Source organism: Hyperoodon ampullatus (assembly GCF_949752795.1).
Source record: "Hyperoodon ampullatus genome assembly, chromosome: 13".
NCBI classification, from domain to species: Eukaryota; Metazoa; Chordata; class Mammalia; order Artiodactyla; family Ziphiidae; genus Hyperoodon; species Hyperoodon ampullatus.
This window is the reverse complement of record NC_136926.1, coordinates 88,999,157-89,018,422: the sequence shown is the minus strand read 5'-3', so window position 1 is coordinate 89,018,422 and position 19,266 is coordinate 88,999,157. Positions and strand designations below refer to the sequence as shown.

The 19,266-nt window shown below is 58.1% G+C and overlaps 1 protein-coding gene across 1 annotated transcript in view; it reads right to left on the bottom strand.

Annotated features, from left to right (window-relative positions):
* Positions 1 to 583: 583 nt before the first annotated feature.
* The window catches only part of CTDP1 (CTD phosphatase subunit 1), a gene marked incomplete at its 5' end in the record, with an annotated part of 45,712 nt that continues 27,029 nt past the window's right edge, over positions 584 to 19,266 (bottom strand). The window contains 3 exons of the mRNA XM_079717948.1: positions 584 to 830; positions 8,284 to 8,468; positions 16,868 to 17,030. Coding sequence (XP_079574074.1) covers positions 689 to 830; positions 8,284 to 8,468; positions 16,868 to 17,030 — 490 coding nt within the window. The 3' untranslated portion in view covers positions 584 to 688. The remainder of the gene's footprint in view (positions 831 to 8,283; positions 8,469 to 16,867; positions 17,031 to 19,266) is intronic.

The following is a 19,266-nucleotide window of genomic DNA, read 5'->3' as shown; positions in this document are numbered from 1 at the left end:
GCAGGACAGGGCAGCTCACCCACGCACGTGGTGCGAGAGCTGGATCCCGTGAAGAGGGAACGGGGCAGAGAAGACGGCTTACAAAAGGGACTTTTATTAACGGAAAGAAAAATCTGTTCGGTGGGTCACGTATGAAATAGATATACAAAACTTTACATCCGATCTCGCAAAGGAGCCAAAGGCTGCCCGCGAGGGCAGGGCCCTTTGTCCCGGCGCCCGCGAGAGCTGCAGGGCCCTGGGGGCCCCAGGCCTGTCCTCGTCACACGCCGATGCGCGGCCTCGCTCGAGACCTGTGCATGTTCTGGTAGCTTCCATCGTGAAAGAGCAGGAGGACGCTGGGTTGCTGCTGCATCAGCCCTCTGCCTGGTCGGACGCCCAGCCTTCACCCTAAGTAATATGCTGCGGTATTTAAAGGAAAACACCTCCCCACACCCCCCCTCTTCCTGATAAAAAGCCGCAAACTCCAGTCCCGCTGTGCGGCTCTTCTGGGCTCACCCAGGATCTTTGGCATGGCCGCGTTCCCTGCCCCGCTGTCCTTAACAAGTAGGCTTTCTTGTAGTGAAACTTCTAAAAACACCTCTTTATGCAAAACAGTGTGTTTCTGCAGGTGGAGCTCTGCACACAGACATGTCCGACTGGAGAAGGGGCAGCCCCCGGGACGGAGGTGAGTCGAGTGCCCGCCCCGCGGTCACATGAGGTCGCCGAGCTCGGCCTCCAGCGCGGCCGCCATCTCGTCCGCCTCCGAGCTGCCCCCCTCCTCGTCCTCGCAGCTGGACGCTCCGCTGGACTCGCTGGCTGCGTCCTCCTCGTTCAGCTTCCTCTTGTGGCCCCTGCGAGGGAAGCACACGCGCCGTGAGATGCTTGTGGCGCACACGCTCCCCGGCCCCTCGGCCGCCGGCCCCCATGCTTCCGGAACAGCCCTGACAGCACAGGCTGGGCACCAGGGCAGCCTCCGTCTCCAGCAGGGAACGAAATACCCAGGATGTGTGAGGGCGGGAGAGGGAAGGGCCCGGAGCGAGCTCGGGGCTACGGCTGGCGCTGGACAAGCCGCTGGGAAGGGAGGTGGGGACACCGCCAGCAGACAGGTGTATGCTTTACACTCACGTCTATGAAATCTATGTTGAGTTAGCCACTGAGTACATTCCTGACTGTGGGCTACGATCAACTATTCTGCATTTGGACATCAATTTGGACATCAACAGTTTATAGCTGTTGTCGCACCATTTATCGAAACGAAAAGTTACGTAGGAATATATATACGCGCCCCCCCCCACTACTATGGTTTGGGGAAACCTTCTGAAGGGAAGAAACCCCCCAAAAGATTTACCTCTTAGAGACACAAGAGGCATCTCAAGCGGTCACAGACACACACGAGACTGGGAAAATGACGTGCAAGACTATGACGTCTATAACGTAAGACCTATAATACACACAGAAATTTCTACAACAGACAAGGAATAACCTAATTGTGAGAAACGCTCCTCAAACAGAAAAGGGCAGTTGGCAGAAAAAAGGGCCAACGAACACTGAAAAAGATACTACTACGTAATTTGAAAAGCGAATCAAGGGGCCAGTCAGGAAGCACATTCAGCGCTCAGGCTGGCAGAAGTCAGAGGAGAGGGACCCCGGCCCCGGAGGGAGCACGTGACCCGAAGGGGAAGTGCACGTTTACTGCGACCCAGCGCCGCCCCCTGCTCAGCCGCTCCGGCCTGGCTCATCAGCCCCCGCGGCTGGAGCTGGGCCCCCAGTGGGCGTGAGGACAGGGAAGGGAAAGTAAACCCGAAAGAAACTCCTCCTCTCGGGTCCCGTCGGCACGGGGAGGAGGTCGGTGCAGGAAGTGGGGGCGGCTGGGAAGCGACACGCGGCTGGGAGGGCGCCAGGGTCTGGACAAGAGGACGGAGCCGTGGGGACCTTGTGATGTGCCTTCAGGAGAAACACTGACCAAGGTGGATGCTCGAGCACAGCCATGGCTGGGACGCGGCGTCCGGGCCTCGCCAACTCAAGCCAAATCTGAGCAGACGTGCGGCCCGAGGGTGCAGCCCCTCAGACACACTGTAGGGTTAGCTCTGGATTTGCGGGAGATGGTGGAACAAAAGATGGTGTTGAGTGTAATTAATCGGAGGCGCTCACACGATTCCCCTTCGCTGAGCGAACATGACAGATAAACTTAGAAACGACGTGTAGATGGAACGGTTTAGAGAGACTGCTTTCTCCGCTACCGTTCAAACTACTGCAAATAACCCCAATGACAGGGACAGAACTGGGGGGTCGCGTGTGCACGTGCGTGTGCAGCAGTAACACACACGAGAGCAGAGTCAGCACCAGGCCTGAGTTGTGCTCAGCTGCGGGGGATGGGCAGAGGGGGCTGAACCCCACCTTCCAGGCCCCCGCTTGTGGCTGCATCGCCGGCGGCGCTGAGAGCGCGTGGGGACGTGGTCAGTCCTCGAGGCTCCTCCCCGACCGCCCTCCACCTCCGGCGTGTCCCGCCTCCTGGGCGTCCCCGGGGTGGGTGCCGTGCGTGCTGTAAAGCAGATCCCCGTCTTCTGGTCACCGAGGGGACGAGCTTCCAGGAAGCACCAAATACAAGGGCAAAGAGGAGGTGTGCCCATGACTGGTGAGGAAGCCCCCGGGTCCAGGAAGAGCCGGGCCCTCTGCCTGTGTACAGAGACCCTCATGCACCCCGAGCTGCTTCAACAAGGAAGCCGAAGCTGAGTCAGTGGACGGCGCCTGGCTGCGTCATCCGGGATTGGTGGTCTCCTGTGGGGACGGCTCCACAGGTGGCGCAGGGGGGCCCGGGAGGGACCCCGGGGCAGGAGAAGTGCAGCCCCTAGAAGGCTGATCCCGGGGCGTCCTGTTGATAAAACCTCCTGCACTGCATCTGGAGACCCCGCTGCAGGGCAGCCTTTTGGGACAGCATGGGCTGCACAGGGTGTCCCCCCGCCCCCCAGGGAGATGCCAGCTAACAGCTAGGCAGGACCCCACGGCTGTCGCAGCCTCTGTGCAGAGAGACAAATATCGACTGTGCTGAAACCCGGCTGGTCCTGCGGGAGAGACTCTGGGAGCTCGGTGTCCACTTGTGCAGCCGTGTCCAGGGGCCTGGGGACCAGGGTCGGGGGCCACAGTGATAGTGCCTTGTGCTGGGAAGAGCAAAACCTTCAGTCTCGGTTAAATAATGTTTGGAGTGTTCCTATATCCAACACGATTGAGTTTTAGTAATTAAAAATCACCTCAAAGACTGGACATAGCTCCAAGTCGTGGTTAATAAATGCCTAAAATTGATACCAGCTTCCTTTCCTCTCAGCAGAACGTGCAATAACTGTATTTTGTTTTCACAACCAACAGCACAGTCCCCTAGAAAAATGCTAACAGATTTAATTTGGGGAAAATTTAAGGCTCAAGAATCAGCTCAGATTCAACGTGGAATAAAGCAAGAACGTGAACAGGAACATAAATCACGTATGTACATTTCCTCCCTCACGTCCCAGCCTCTGAGCTCTTTGCTGTAAAGAGGCACGTGGATCCGCACCTGAAGTCTGCTGTTTAATAAGGTGCACAATTATTTTAGCAACTACGGCAAATAAACACACATTATTATTTTATACCGGTGTCTAACCAACAAGATCAAACAATCCATAACGCATTTATTTTTCCAACTGCTGGTTACAACCAGCTTGGTAATTTTGGCAGAAAGATAAAGAACAGAGCAGCACGGCAGGTGGTAAGGTCACTATTTTCCCTAACAAAAGCTGTTTCAGGTACGTGTGTGCATGTGTCCATGTGCGTGCAGGGGAGTACCTGCCCTGGGGTGTGGAAGGCCGTCCGGACCCCGAGGCAGAGAGGACGTGCGTGGGTTCCTGCCTGCCCTGACCGGTCACGACGGCGGAGGCTCTGCTGCTTCTTCAAAGAGGTGCACGTGTAGGTCACTGTAACACAACACCGGGCTCCAGGGCGTGTGATCAGGTCAGGGCCACAGGGCGAGAGGGCACGTTCCAAGGAAAACTCGTACGGGCCACATCTGTTCAACTGTTTCTGAAAAGCCCGAGAACTCAGGTGACGTCACCTATTTTGAGACAAAGGGGTCTTCTGACCCCTGTCCTGGTCTTGGCTTCCTGCATCTTCGCCGTGAAGCGTGCAGATGGGGACCTCTGAGCTGACCCGGGGAGGCTCCTGAGCTCCCGGGATGCGTCAGATGACGTTCCCCGTCATTCGGGAAGGTGCCAGTCATCACGTCCCCGGCAGTCCTGCCACGTGTGCGCCGAGGGCCTGGCGGTGCCGTCTGAGACGCTGTCCCCAGGACCCTTCAGCGGTTCTCAGTCTCCGCGGCTCTGGGAACGTATCCCGTCTGTTCCTCTGATACGCGGTCGCCCTCTCGGGCAGCTCCTCTGGCCTCTTCTGTCTTGTCTGTGTATCATTCTTCTGTCTCTCCGATGTCTCGTCATTCTTTTTGCTGGAAACTGGACGTTTTAGTTACTGCGTTGCAGCCACTCCGGGCCCTGGTCTCCCCTCCCCCCAGGGCTGGGCTGTTCTGGTGAAGCTGCCGCACCGGCACCACCCCCCCACCCAACAGCACAACGTCTCTGGGGTCCAGCCTTGGGCGCACGCTCAGCGCAGGGAGAGAGAAAGGCACACACAACTAAAACAGCGCCGCTTTTTATCCATCACGCTGCAGGGGCCAGAAGCCGTCACGAAGCACCGTGCCAGGGAGGGCGGGGGACAGCCGGCCCTCTCACCATCGGCACGACCCTCCACGGTCGGAGGGCAACTCAAAGCAGCAGCTACCAGGTCAAGTGCGAAGGCCTTCCGACCTCGGCGATTCCGCCTTCAGAAATCGACCGTGTGTGATGAGCTCGCACATGCAAGGGGCTGGGGCACCAGGGTGTCACCACGGTGCTGTCGGCTATGCAGGTTAAACATCACAAATCAACACACGAATCGACGGGAAGCCACGTGTCCACACAACAAAAGGGCAGCTCCTCAGCCACAGCCTGGGGAATTTACAACCTGAACCAAGCACCTTGGTCCCAGGGTCACCAGCTGGCAGCGCAGACAGAAGGTGTCTGACGGCAAAGCAGCGACAGGGTGGAGGTGGAGGGCTGGCTGAGAAGCGGCCTTCGGGCTCCACCCCGGCAGCAGAGCTGGGTCTGCTCTGGTCACAAACACCAGGCCCACGTCTCCTCCATCTTTAGAGATGACCAACCTCCCCAGCGCAGTAAAGACAGCCTTGCCTAGGCGACCACCCAGCACTGAGAACAGCTCTCACGCGCGAGGGCCTCTGCACACCTTCGCACCGTCTGTCTACACGCTCGGCTGGGACCCCGGCCACCGCGGCCCTGCGGAGAAGGGGAGGCGGCAGCAGAAGGACCGGGCGGTGGGAGCCCGGGACCCGGGTCAGGAGTTTAGCCTTTAGAAGCGGAGTGATGCTCCTGACTAGTTCACCACGGGACCGGGTGGGCTGGGAAGGTGCCGAGACTGAACTCTCGGGCACTCAGACAACGGTCTTCGGGGAGGGAGAGCTGGCTTCCGCTGGCCAAGCCTACGCCCACGACACGAGACCCCAGGCCGAGTCTCCACGTTGCGCGTCTCCTGCGAGTGGTGGGGACAGGGCGGCGTCTCCAACGCCTGCGGACGTCTCGCCTGGCAAGTGCCTGCCAAATGGCCCTGACTTCTTACTCGGGGATTTACCTCAAGGAGCGGAAGCGCCCCTCCAGCTGCCGTGTGTAAAACAGGCGCCTGACGTCTGTTCATTTGAAAGAGGAATGGATCGGTTCTCAGTAGACAAGCCGAAACCCCACCCCGTCCTTCCATCAGAAGTCACCTTCAAGTTCCAGTGACATCAAGATCCCATAGAAGAGCCCGGCCACTCAGGCCAGCAGGACATGCTGCCAGAGCTCGGGAGAAGCCAGGCTGCGACCCGGGGCGCAAGGCGCCACCGCTCGCGGCAAAGGCCATGGACCGAAATGTTCCACAGGCAAGAAACAAACCCCCAAACATGTCTGAATTAATTTCAAGTAAAAACGCTACTATGGGAAAATCCAAAGTGTCCACACTTCTATACCTAGAGCCCACTGACAAGAATGAAATATGTGCGAAAACCACATTCGCCAACTTCTGGGCAGAGAAAGGGATGAGCTCCCGAGCCCGATCACGGCACCTCAGCCCCGAGGCAGGGCAGACTCGACGTCGCGTACAGGGAGACGCCGAGCAGCGGAAGGGCAGGCGGGGGCGGGAGCAAGGGTCTCTGGCCGCCCAGGGGGAGGCGGCATCTGGGTGCACCCTGGGCTTTGCCCTCATCTCAGATTCCCACACCGCGGAGGTCAGGCCGCACAGCACGGTGTGAAACAGCAGCTGCAGTGAGGTTGGTGAGGAGACTGGGGCCGGCGGGGGGGTGCTCCTGAGCACCCCCTGCCCGCCCCACGCCGGCCCAGCGCGGACCACAGACCCAGGCCAGGCCACCGGCCCCGGCGCTGGACTCCCTGGCACCGTGCAGGGCTGAGAGGAGCCGCAGTGGACGCAGACCACACGCCTCTGGCCCCGATGGCAGCACCAAACCACCGCAGGCAAGGCTTTCCCTGCGTGGCCCGGAGCTACTTCACGTGTGGACAGATGATTCCGTGGAGACAAAGCAGGACGCTGGCCCCAGGACTCCGGCCCGTCCTTCCCAGTCTTAGAGAAAAGGCTCTGTGTCTTTCTCTTCACTTGGCAGAGAAAACAGGATCAGGCACACAGAGCAGCCCGGCAGCACTGGAGCCGGGGTTCTGGGGTGGCCTCCTCAGAGAGGCCCCAGGTCCCCACGTCCCTCGAGAGCCCCATGGGACCCTCGCGCTGAGCTGAAGACGCAGCTGAGTCAGACAACTGTGTAAGGCAGGGGTCTCCGACCCCTGGGCCTCGGACCGGTCCGTGGCCTGTTAGGAACTGGGCCTCATGGGAGGAGGCGAGTGGCGGGCGAGCGAAGCTCCATCTGTATGTACAGCCGCTCCCCGTCGCTCGCATCACTGTCAGATCAGCGGCGACATTAGATTCTCGAGGGGGATGAACGCTGCGGGGAACTGCGCACGCGGGGGATCTTGGCTGCGCGCTCCTTATGAGAATCTAATGCCTGATGGTCTGGGGTGGAGCTGAGGTGGTGATGCTGGGACCCACTGGGGAGCGGCTGCAAATACAGATTCTCATTGGCAGGGAGGTCTGGCTGCACAGAGACCATAATAAATCAATGGCTCGCAGACTCGTATCAAAACCCTATCGGTGAGTGGCAAGTGAACACAAGCTCGGGGCTCCCACTGCGTCTGCACTGTGGTGAGTTGTATAGTTATTTCATTATACGTTACAATGCGATAATAATAGAAACAGAGTACACAATAAACGTGATGCCTGAATCATCCCGGAAGAAACCACCCCTCCCCCACCACAGGTTCGATCCCTGGCTAGGGAACTAAGATCCCACATGCTGCGAGATACGGCAAAAACAAAACAAAACAAAACGTACAAACATACGTACATACCAATAAGTAAATAAACTAAAATACGATAAAATAAAAAGGAAAGCACCATCGTACCGTCCTACCTGATTCAGTGTCAGCACTTACAGTCCCAATAAGCTGAGTAACCCCGAGAGCAGACACTGGTGTTGGCAGCTGCCCTCGGCCCACGCCCTGCACACGCGTGAGGTCACGCGGGGTCCAGTTCTCACCACGACCTGCCTCCGAACACTCGAAACCCTGGGAAGACCAACGCCCCCCCCCACCACAGGGGCTGCGAACACACCACGCAGCTGGACACAGAGCACAGGGCCGCCATGGGTGGACAGCACGCTGCTCCTGGCCGTGTCCCGTCCTGGTCCACACACAGCAGCCCTCCAGACGTGAGCGGGGACTCAGGGAGAGGAGCCCCACCGCAGGCTCCTGGGCCGCTGGGACCACACCTGGGCATGAACCACCACCTACAACAGACACTGTGCGCTCCGTGAAGGGGAAGTGTTACATCTGCCCAAGTGGTAACTGAATCATGAACAACTTGATAAAAATCGAAGGCACCACAAATGTAATATTCTAAACAACCTGTAACGTGCTTTGTATGTTCAGAAACAGGACAGTGACCTTTGCCCTCTCAGGACCACCCAGACCGACGTCTTTAGGTCTCTTACCCCCTTCACTATTGCCTTGGAAATGATACCCGCACACCATGGCCCGTAACAACACTGGGAAGATACAACAGGGTACCAACAGCGCACTCATCAACGCGGAAGGCGTCCGGCGCTCACGGGGCAGCGCACAGGCCCCCCCTCACCTGGGCCCCCGGCCGTCGGCTGCATTCCTCTCGGTGGGTGGCGCGGACCTGAGCGTAGGCCCCCCTGGGGCCCTCAGGGCCTCGGGCTGCCCGGGCCTCGGTCCCCGCTCCCGGTCCTCCGGATCTCCCGGCTTCTTCTTCTCGCTGTCACTGTCATCGCTGCCCTCTCCTAGGATGTCATCCACCTGACAAAGGACCAAGAGTCAGCACAAGATCACCTTTCTGAAGAATCCACGCAACGGCCCCTCCCCCAGGAGTGACACAACCGCAGATTTCTGCACGGGCCCCGCTTTCCGTGACTAAGCACGCAGGACACCTCGTAAAGCTCCAACATGGGGCCTGCCGCGAGGCGGATGCTTACAACCAGCACCGAGGAGCGTGGACGAGGCCCACGGGGTGGACGACGGGAGGCAGAGGCGGCCCGGGCTGTCCCTCCTCCGCGCCCACCTCGCCGGGTCCTGGGACCCACGCGGCCGCGTGTGGGGTGCCTGCCCGTCTGTCTTCTCTGACAGACCTCAGGCTTAACTGTTCACAGACACGGCAAGGGAGGGTGGTTGGGGGGCAGGGGGCAGGGCCCCGACGACAGCTGACGCCCACGACGGAGGACGGGCCCACGTTTCCTGAACACGGACCCGCCAGCACCTTTTCCAGGGAGGAGCAGCGACCCCGTGTCCCGTCAGCTAGAGTAACTACGTTCTTATGGCCTCAGAGCGGGGTCGTCACTTAACAAGTCTGATCCGTGACGCTGCCTCACGTGTGCGAAACGACAAGAGGTCTGCTCATCGGGCTCCGCCCCCGGCTCCCAGCCAGAGCCCCCAACCCCCCTTAGTCTCCTGGACGAGGGAACACCTCTGCTCTAATGAGGCGACCGTGGGGGACTCTGGGGTGGGGCTGGTCACCCAGAAGCACCAGCGGATGAGCGGCCTGGACCTTTCTGCCCCGCCCCGCCCCCAGGAAGCCTCCCTAGAACCCCCAAGGCACAGGGCTCGGGAGCTTCTGGCCGGGACCCTCCCGACCTCACCCGTGTGCCCTTCACCCGCTGCCAGTCAGGCCTCGACCGCGTGCCCGATTCCATGTTTCCCAAGTTCTCAGCCGTCCCGGCCGGGGCGTGGGAACCGACAGGCAGCCGGCTGGTCAGAAGGACGCGTGACAACCCGGGACCGCCCATTTACGACCGCGTCTGGCGTCGGGGAGTCCCGTGGGCCGTGCGCATCCTGTGTTTCTCGACTGCTGGCTGCGGCTGCGGGTGAGGGTCTCAGGGCAAAGCCAGGTGGGCACTGCCACACCCCTGGTCAACCGAGCAAGAGCGACCGTCCACCAAACGCTCAGGGAACGACCCCCTGCGGCTCCAGCACAGCAAGGCTGGAACCCAGCTAACAGCCAGCACTCGAGGGCCGCGCGGCATATGAGACACAGAGGGCGGCCGGCGGCAGTGACGAGGGCTGCGCCCACGCGGGCTCTTGGGCATTTTGAACTTTAAACTACGGGGCGGGATGGCTACTTTATCAAGCTCAGAAAACACGCCAAGGAAGGAAGGCTGTTAGGTGGACTTCACTCACGGGAGCTCCGACTTCTTCCAGCAAACCACCCACTTCTGAGCCCCGAGTCAGGGAGGCTCCCGTGGGGCCCAGAACCCAGGACGACCAGGGGATGCCCCCTCGGCGCCCCTCCCACGCCCGCAGCACCCTCCTGGGTGTGTGCCCTGCATACGTGCTGCTCCCTGTGGCTCTACTGGGCCCGCTTCCCTGTGAGAGTCATGGACTCGCAGTGCACGGCAGGGACACCTCGGGGAAGGCACCGGAAACGGGACAGGACGGGTGTCAACCCTCTGATTAAATTCCGGGGGGGGGACACCCCCTCTACAGAGCAGCTCTGACCAGCGACCACCAGCCACACCCTGAGCGCTCAGGCCAAGGTTGACGTCTTTGAACCACTGTATCCAATCTGAAATCTATCAACACGCAGTTTAGGGAGGAACGATGCACAGGGACCTCCCAAGTTAAAATGCGGAAACATTTTAATTGACAGTTAAAGTGCTGGCTTTATCGTCAGGGGTCACAAGATCTTCACACGTAATATACCCTCTCGGGTTAAACTAAAGGCACTTAACAAAAAGCATCTAATTGTATTAATTCTACCAGGTTACTGGCACTTACACTTCACTGGTCTATTTAGTTGGCTGTACTTAACTTCATTTTGATAAGCAAACCTCCTCTTGTCAAATTTTGCTCTGAAAAGACTTCAGGTCTTTAACTCTGCATCCCATCTTTGCAGGGGAAAAGAAAGAACTAAAAGAAGTCAATCGTTTAAAATCTGCCCGAACCACGCAATCTCAGCAGCTCAGAGACTGTGGGGCGACCCTAGCCTGGGCCACGTGCCGGGCCCCCCACGAAGGGCTCGCGCCTCGGTGGCGTTAGCACCAGGCCTGGCGGACAGCGCGGGCTCATCCCGCAGGAGGTCTGGTCTCATCTAGACCCTGCTTGGTGTGCTCCCCCCGGCTTCCCTCACATAAAGTTCTGTATGAGGACAACTCTGCACTTCCTGAAAAACAGGGATCTGTAATGAACCATTTACTTCGTAAATGTTGTTTTAAAAATGCTTGTGTAAATATTTAAAAATCTTAATTAAGGGAAAATCTAAAAGCAAGTACGTGAAGAGAAATACAAAGTTCACTTTTTCCTCAAGTACTGAAAGCTCTCAAAGGGCAAAAGCACGAATGACATCAAATGCTCTTGGGAATGTTTCCATCCATCGACTTGGAAGATGCAGAATCACGAAGACTTAGTAAAACTCATCTCAGCTTCTGACCCGTGGAAGCGAGGCAGACGGGGGAGGAACAGAAGAAACGGAAACAGACCAAGTCCAGGCCGAGAACGGCCACAGGGGACACGGCCTTGTCCCAGCCCTGGGCCCAGCACTTTCTTCTCACCATTCTGTTACTCTGCCTGCAGAGGGAGGGAAGCTGATGCAGCGAGGGCCGTGCGCAGAGCACGAGTGAGCGACTCTAACCACTGACAGCGCCGCCTGTGAAGAGGACGCGCCTCCAAGGACCACGTGCGTGAACTCTAAGCTCTGGTCTCAGGCAGCGCGCTTCGGGTGAGGTAGAAATGACACACCTGAAGGGTCTTTAGACCAACGCCAACGTACTCCTCTCTTGGCCAGAAGAACAAATGTCCTGGTCACTCTCCTCGATATGCTGCATTCTCACGAAATAAAACCGGAAGCACTACTGGGCCTATTAAACTTAACTTTCTCCAATGACGTTCCCGTAACGTGGAAAAGGGGACCAGAAGGCAGCTGTGCACACACCCGCGTGGTTGACCCTCGTCTAGACTTCACGCTTCAGGCGGACACCGCCAGAGTCTGCTGTCTCCTTGGCGGCCACGGAGGGGACGCTCTCCTGGGGCCCACAGAGCCCCGTGTTCCACAGGAAGCGCCCCGGTGGCCAGGCCTCGGGCAGCCATCTGCCCCCGACGGTCCCCGCGCGCTTGGCACCCACCTGCCCGCCCAGCAGAGTCTGCGGAACAGGCCCTCTGGGACGTGAGCGCCAGGCTAGGACGCGCCTCTACCTCACTATCGGCTTACTAACGTGCTGTTTCCACGCGTGCATCATCTTCAACCTCAAGTATTTCTCCTAACGCCCAACGTGCGGTACCTCAAAACACCTGGCGTCCACGACAGCGACTGTGGGGCTGCCCACCTCCTGACACCCAGATGGCACGGCCCGGCGGTGAGACATGCTGACGTTGGGAGCCTGTTCCCCACACTGACCCTGACGGCCCGCCTCGGAGCGCCCGGCCCGCCTCAGGCTCGGATACAGTCCCGAGAAGAGAACCGACCTCACACGGGTGTCGAGGCTGACCGGGCTGCACAGAAACGGGACCACGGGGCGAGCCCGGCCAAGCAAAAGGGCCGAAGACAAAAGGAGGAGAAGATTCAGGTGGTCGTGAAAACAAAGCATTAAACCTCTGCAGATACGTGCTGCTCCTAAAACACGCAGTAAGAACACCCAGTACCCGAGAAACGCGTGCTCTGGCCTCACATCAGCTCAGGTTGGCCCACACACGGCGGGAGGAGGGTAAGCGGGCGTCAACCCCGACCCCCTACCCGTGACCACCTGTGTCCCGCTGGGCTGGCCTTTCCCATAGCCCGCTTCCATCCCAGGGGAGAAGGAGCCTGGACGTCGTGACCACCTTTGAAGAAATTCCACAACTGGCCGAACTAGTTTATGCCATCAAGGGCAGTAAATTTAAGTCTTCCACCAAATGTGAGGTTTTCAGCCATTATCTCCCCAGGTATTTTTTCTGCACCGATCTCTCCCTCTTATCAGCTCAGACGACACAAACATTCAACTTCTGATTTGACCCCGGTGTCCCTGAGACTCTGACCCCCCTGCCCGGTCTGTTTTCCTGTTGTTCCTCAGGGTGATTCCTAGAACCCTGTCTTCAAGTTCACTTAATCCTTCCTCGACACTCCCGTCACCAGGGGTCCTCCTGGTGAATTTCAGGGCATCTGCCTGAGCGCGTGTCCAGTCCTGATGTTTCCACGTGGTTCTTCTTCGTGGTCTGCACTCTCTTCAAGGCTGTGCCTCTCCCAATGGCCACGGCCACGGCCACGCCCGCTGCTGCAGTACTGGTCTGACGACCCCAACGCCTGGGCTACCCGGGTAGGCGCCTGCTGTCACTCTCCTGGGAATCGCCCGTTCCTGTGTTCGCATGTTGAGTAACTGTTAAATCGTGTGCTGGACATCCTGAATATCATGTCCTGGTAGGAGCTCTGGAGAACGGGATTTTGTGTTTTAGCAGGTAACCAGCCCAGTCAGGCTAAGATGGAAAGTTCTGTCCTGCCGGCCGTGGACCGTGACGTGAGTTTCACGCCTTTGCAGTGCTGTCCGCCCCACACCCAGCACGACTGGGATCGACTTCTAACAAATAGTCGAAGACAAAAGTGGGAGGAGCAGAAACGGAGCCGGAAGCCAAGGCAGCACAGGGGACACGCGCAAAAACACACCAGCACACACGGGCCACCGCGGAGCGAGAGTAGCGCAGGAAGGTGGCAGAGGAGGGAGGTGTGCCGTGCGCTCAGCGCGCCTGCAGGCGTGAGATGCAGCCGTGTCAAGCGCGCCAGAAGAAGAGTGCAACCCTGCACTGGCCGGGGCCACACGGGCGCCGTCCACACGCACCCGCATCTGCTCCCCCAACACGTGCACCGCCTGTGCATCGTGCTAACTGTGCACCTCCAGCTGAGCAGACGCCGCACGGCAGGCGCTGTGAGAACTTTCCACGCTTTTCTTATGCATCTGCTAGTAACAAAAACACATGCTGACAGAACTGATCACCAGCAAAAACATGCTGTGAGAAGACGCCACCGCCTCTGGGAAGCGACAGCTTTATGGCAACCATGCAGAATGGAAAACCACATCAATCCTACGAATCATCGTAATTTGCGCAAAGAATCACGAATGCGCTAACGGCCCTGACTTTTGAACACAAACTCAAACGCTGCTGGACACGCCTGCTCCAGCCTCCCAGCTCCCTAAAGCTGGGTCTTCGAGTAGCTTCTGGGATCACCTGGCTTCTTCTCAATGTTTTGAAGCTCGTGGAAAATGCGCCTCTTATTCATAACATAATCCTCACAAGACAGTGTTTGCTGCCAGCACAGAGCGCACCCGCTGGCAGGGGTGGGATAAGCAACTCTGCAGATCTCCCTGGGGCAACAGCCCCGTGACGCGTGCAGCAAAAGGGACCACGGTAGTGAGGGCAGCAGGCTGAAACTGCCACCCACGTGTGCAGCGGTGGCCTCTCGGGGTCAAGGCACCACCTTCGGACACGTTGGTTACTGCGTATCAAAGGCTTTAACCCGCCAGATAGCAAACCTGTGCCTGAGGTCTCAGTTTCTCCAGTGAGACGTGTTAACGTCCATGGATGGGAAACGAGACAGGACTTCCTCGCTGTGCTGACGGATGGTGCTCGCTGGTCCACACAGACCCACATATCAACAGAAACAAAGCACGCCCCCAAACTATCACATAAAGTCAACCTCCTCCTTGACAGAGGCTGCCGCGGTGCTGAAAGGGAACTGCTGCCCAAAGTCCGCACGCGGGCTGCACGCGTGGAGGCCACACCCTCACCGCTTCCGCCTGAACCATGGCAGATGGGGAGTTGCTGAGCCTCTACTCAGCAAAGAGCTTTTTCACGTGAACCAAAATACACAAATACAACCATCTGGCATCAACAAGACAAAGACAGCGGTGATCACACCAAACGTGGGTATACTTCTGCTTCTCTGAAAAAGGCAACGAGGAGGTTCTGCTCAGATTCTGGGTCTGCAAAGATGCTCATCTGAAACGCCCGCCTGCGCGTGGCGTGTTACAAGGACAGAGGCTTTCCTAATCAGGCTTAGGTGCAAGCTGCGAGTACAGAACACCTTGCTGCTGGTGAGATGTGCCTTTGGTGAGAGGAGCTGACCCTGGAAATGAAGGGTTCCGGGCGGCTGGGGGCTGGGAGAGGCGTCTGTGCTTGGGACGCCCTGGCTGGGGAGCCCCCAGACATGGTCCTCAAAAGTGTAGAGCAGACAAGCACCTGTCGCTGCCAGTCCGGGCCCATCTGAAGAGCCCCCTCTGGTGGAGTAAACTACAACTACAACAGGCTCAGAGCCACCGCCCAGATGAGCACCCAGGCAGCACCCTCTTCAGTAGTCCTGTTTCCCTGAACTTTAAGGACAGGGAACACCTCTCTGGCCTCAACCGCCTGCTGCGGCTCCACGGGGGCCTCCCGCCCTTCGTGCGGCCCTGGGGACCACAGCCTGGCCTCCTCTGGGCAGAGCTGCAGGTGGTGGGCACGGTCTCTGGCCAGCTCTGTCCAGCCTCGAATCCTAAAGCCCCACACGGCCCCCGCCCTGCCACGCAGGGAAGATGGAGAGCCGGGTGCCCGCTCCCCTGGTAATCTGGCGCCCGGCACTGACCGAGCGGTCTCTCTGGGGCCCAGATGTCACCGGGAATCGAGCAGGACCCCCTGAGCACAGCTGGACACCAACTCCTGGTTCCCTCATTCATAAAACGACAGCCATGTTTGCTGGAATCCCCAGTCCAGGATTTCTCTCTCCTTCAAAACCTTTCTTCCTGAAGAGCCAAAACTAAGGTTTTAAGGCTAATTTTCATTTCTGAAAGAAGAGCCAGGTTTCAGAGTGACGGGAAGTGTATTTAACACTGTTATTTCATGTTAAGATTTGACACCCTTTGATGTGCAACAAACAAGTAGCAAAATCGTCGCCACTGCCTGACAAACTGAACCGGGTCTCTGCAGGTGTCCAGCAGGGAACCCACCCTGTCCACCTGGGAGGCCTGGGGTGCGGGGGTGGGCAGGAGGAGAGCAGTGAGGGTCCAGCTGCCCCCCGCCAACCCCCAGCAGGGAGCGTCCCTCACGGAGAACAAGGAACATCCTTGATCAGGAAGACAGGCTGACAGCTAAAAACATGTTTCTAGGAGAAAACATTTTTATGAACAAACCCCAGCAGTGTACTGGCCAAATGCTCAAAAAGGCAGAAAACGGCAAACAGAGAAATTCGGCACATCTGAAAGCAGGTTTAAGCGTCACGGGATAAATTATCGTCTGAAGATGATGGTCTGAGTCGCTGGTAGGATTCTATACTGAATATAACATTCTTCTGCTACCGCTGGAAGTACGCTGAAACGCATCTCTGTCCTCAGGGCTGTCCCTGGCGTCCACGGTGGTCCGAGGACGACTTCTGTCTGCGCAGTACGAGTGGCCGAGTGGCCGCGGGAGCTGTCTGTCTCTGAGACGCAGATCCGAGGGCCGGATGGGTGTCGGTCCTGATCCGGGCCCAGCTCCGTTCAGTGGGACGTGAGGTGTGGTGTCCACAACGGTGCCTGCGTAGAACGGCAGCCCCAGAGCCATGCTGCCCAAGCCACCTTCCACAGGCTGGGGCCTTCTCTGAGGGGCCTGACCTAGGATGGACGAGGGGCACACAGGCCCTGGGGCAGGCACGGGACACAGGGCAGGCTGGTGGGCGCTCCCACTGCTTCCCTCGTGGGCCAGAGACAAACAGCTGACTTGCAAAATTATCTATAGTTTAGTTTTGTTCTGGTCCTAAGGAGAATCCCCTCTGTATTTAATCTTCACTTCAAAAGGGATTCTGGGTCCTATTATCATTATTCCCACGATTAAGCATTTGGAAAAAAACACCACTTCTACCCACGTTGCCTGAAACCTGTTAGTGGTGTAACAGCCAATTCCCAGTCATGATCTGGGTGTGTTTCAAAACCTACGTGCAACCTGAGAGGGCAGAGGGTGTCTTGACCTGGGCCCTGTGGACGCGGGGGCCGCCCGGGCACTGTAGGCTGCTTGGCGGCTCCCCTGGCACCCACCCACTCGACGCCAGGGGCCCCCTTATTAGCGACAATGCCAGACACCGCCGTGGGCCTCGGGGTGGAAGGGGGAGGTCATGCCCGTCGGTGCAGAAAACTGCCTTCTATGTTGCCAATACAACAACTGGTCGTTTCCTGCTGTTGTCACCTCCTCTCCCACACGTCCCGTGGAGACCAGAAGGCTGGGCCGGGGCTCACCTCCTTGTCCATACTCTCCAAGTCCTCCTTACACAGCGTGTACAGCGGCATGGTCTCCGACATGCTGGGCTGGCGCTTCCTTCTAGAAGGACCAGGCTGCTCTCCATCTTGATTAGCTGGCAAGTCTTCACCAAACATCTGCTGGTGATGTGGCTGAACCGCTCTGAAAGGAATTTCACAGGCCCCATATGAGGAAAGTTGGTCTGAGGTCACCTTTCCAGCCCTGAATCAGATTCCCGGTTCTCGGGATAGGCACGCGCGCGCACGCACACACACACACACACGATATCTCAGCTGTGGAAACACACGCTGTCTCGTGGACGGTACCTACTCAGGCTTGATATGGGTTTGTTTACGAAACCAAATCCCTGCTGGTCCAGCCAGGCTGTGGGCCAGTCAGGCTTGCCCTTCTTTGGGCTAAAAGTGAACACTTAGCTCATCCCATCAACAAACCGCACTGTCCAGAGCATCCGCCTGGCGCGATGCATTTGAGAACAAAGGGCAAAGGTGAAGAGAGACGGTGAACTCTTGCCCAGAAACGAGCCGGAGGGCTGTTTATCCTCAGAGTAAGATCAAGCAGCCGTAAGATTTCAAGAAACAAACCATTTCTATATCATCCAGGCTATAAAAGTAGAAATAACATGATGGTGAATTTAAGACACAGAGTGCCCTGCGTTGTAGTGAAAGTCCATCCACCCACAGAGGACAGGAACGTTCAGGGTCATGCGTGTGGTTTTATTAAACTATTAAATATCAACACTGCATGAGGAACCAGCCTTCTGTTCCCAGAATGCTTCTGTCCTGGAGCCGAGCCCCAGGCTGGCGTGACAGTGACTGTCCTCTGAGCTACCCTCTCCGTTCCACCTGGAACAGACCCCAGAGCACCCCTGTCCCCCGCACACGCTCCCATCCCGTGTCAGGTCCCCAACATGGGTCAGTGCCCGTGACGGCCTCAGAACTTAAGGGGCTTCGTGAAGCGGGTGGCCGTGCCTTCCTCTGGAGCTGGCCAGGGCACCTCACGGCCACCAGGAAACTGAAGACGACGTAGCAAAACCTTGTTACTCTGAAGAAAAATGGTGGTAATAATAAGTCTGAATCACAAAACTGAAAGGAAGCAACTGTACTGGGCTAACCACACACTATCTGATGTGGTGAAGATCTCTGACCCAGAAACATGAAGGACCACCTAGAAGTAGACTTCCGAAGTCAGACTCTGTCCCCAGCCTCTCGATGGCCTGCCCGCCTTGCCCGCCTCCACGTACTCGTGCGGCTTAAGGGCTTCCTGTCCTGTCTTCTGACCTGGGCATCAGGCTACACTTCAGCCCACCCCCACTCACCGTCACCCCACCGCCCAGGGCTCCTCTTACGAATACGGAAAACGGCAGAAGTACCTTTGTACTAGCACAGCCTCCCTTCAGACCCAGAACGGGGAAGGTGAGAACACGTGCACCCCCTACGGAGGGCTCATGGGCCTGGGGGCCAACTGGTCCTCAAGGCAGCAGGGTGTGGGCTCGGCCTGAGCCGTGCACAAGCACCTGAAAAGGCAGGATGTTCTTCCACGTGGAAGATGCTGAAAATCGGCCACCACGCTGGGGGCTCCTGAGAACCCCCTCAGGGCATTTGCAAGACCCTCCCTCTTCTAGAGACACACCGGGCGTCCCCACCGGACGGCAGGTCACACCAGGCGGACCAGGAGGCAGGTGGGAATCCCGTCTTCCGCGAAGCCAGAGAGATTCACAGAAATGCCGACGAGCCGCCCTTCTCATTCCATTTCTTTTCGATTTGGAGAAGAGCTATTCTTCGTTAAAACAGTGTTAACGGGCAGTGGTTTATTGCTCTTCTGAGATGAATGAAAAGCAAGTACGTTAAAGGCGCCTCTGTTTTGCTTTCTAACCTGGTGAACACCAGGCTATGAAGCCCCCAGGACCGACAGCTGGAGGCCCAGCTCACAGCCCCCGGCCACCTGCCTGCGCGTCTCCCCCCAACGGGAACGTCGCTGCGAGACGCGATCAAGCAGATTCCCTGTGGCTTCTGAATCGGCTCCGCACGCACAGCCCGGGCCCCAGGCCCCACGGTGGCTTCTCTGGTGCTTCCCGCTGCTCATCCCGGGAACCGGCAACTGGACACACCCACGGGCAGGCCCGGCTCATGAGCAGCTGCAGCCGCTGGCACAGGGCCGGACAGCAACCCTGCCTGCTGCCTCACCCCGCCCCGCCGCGCCGGGGCCGGGCCCGCCTCCCCGCCAGCGGTCACGGAGCCAGCGGCAGAGTCGTGGGCAGAGCAGAGGTTTCTCGCTTGGAGGAAGCTCCTCATCAGTTTTCTATGGGTCATGCTTCCACTGTCCAGTGTGTGGACCCTGCCTGGTCCGAGATCCTAGTCCTACATTTTCTAAGCAGGTC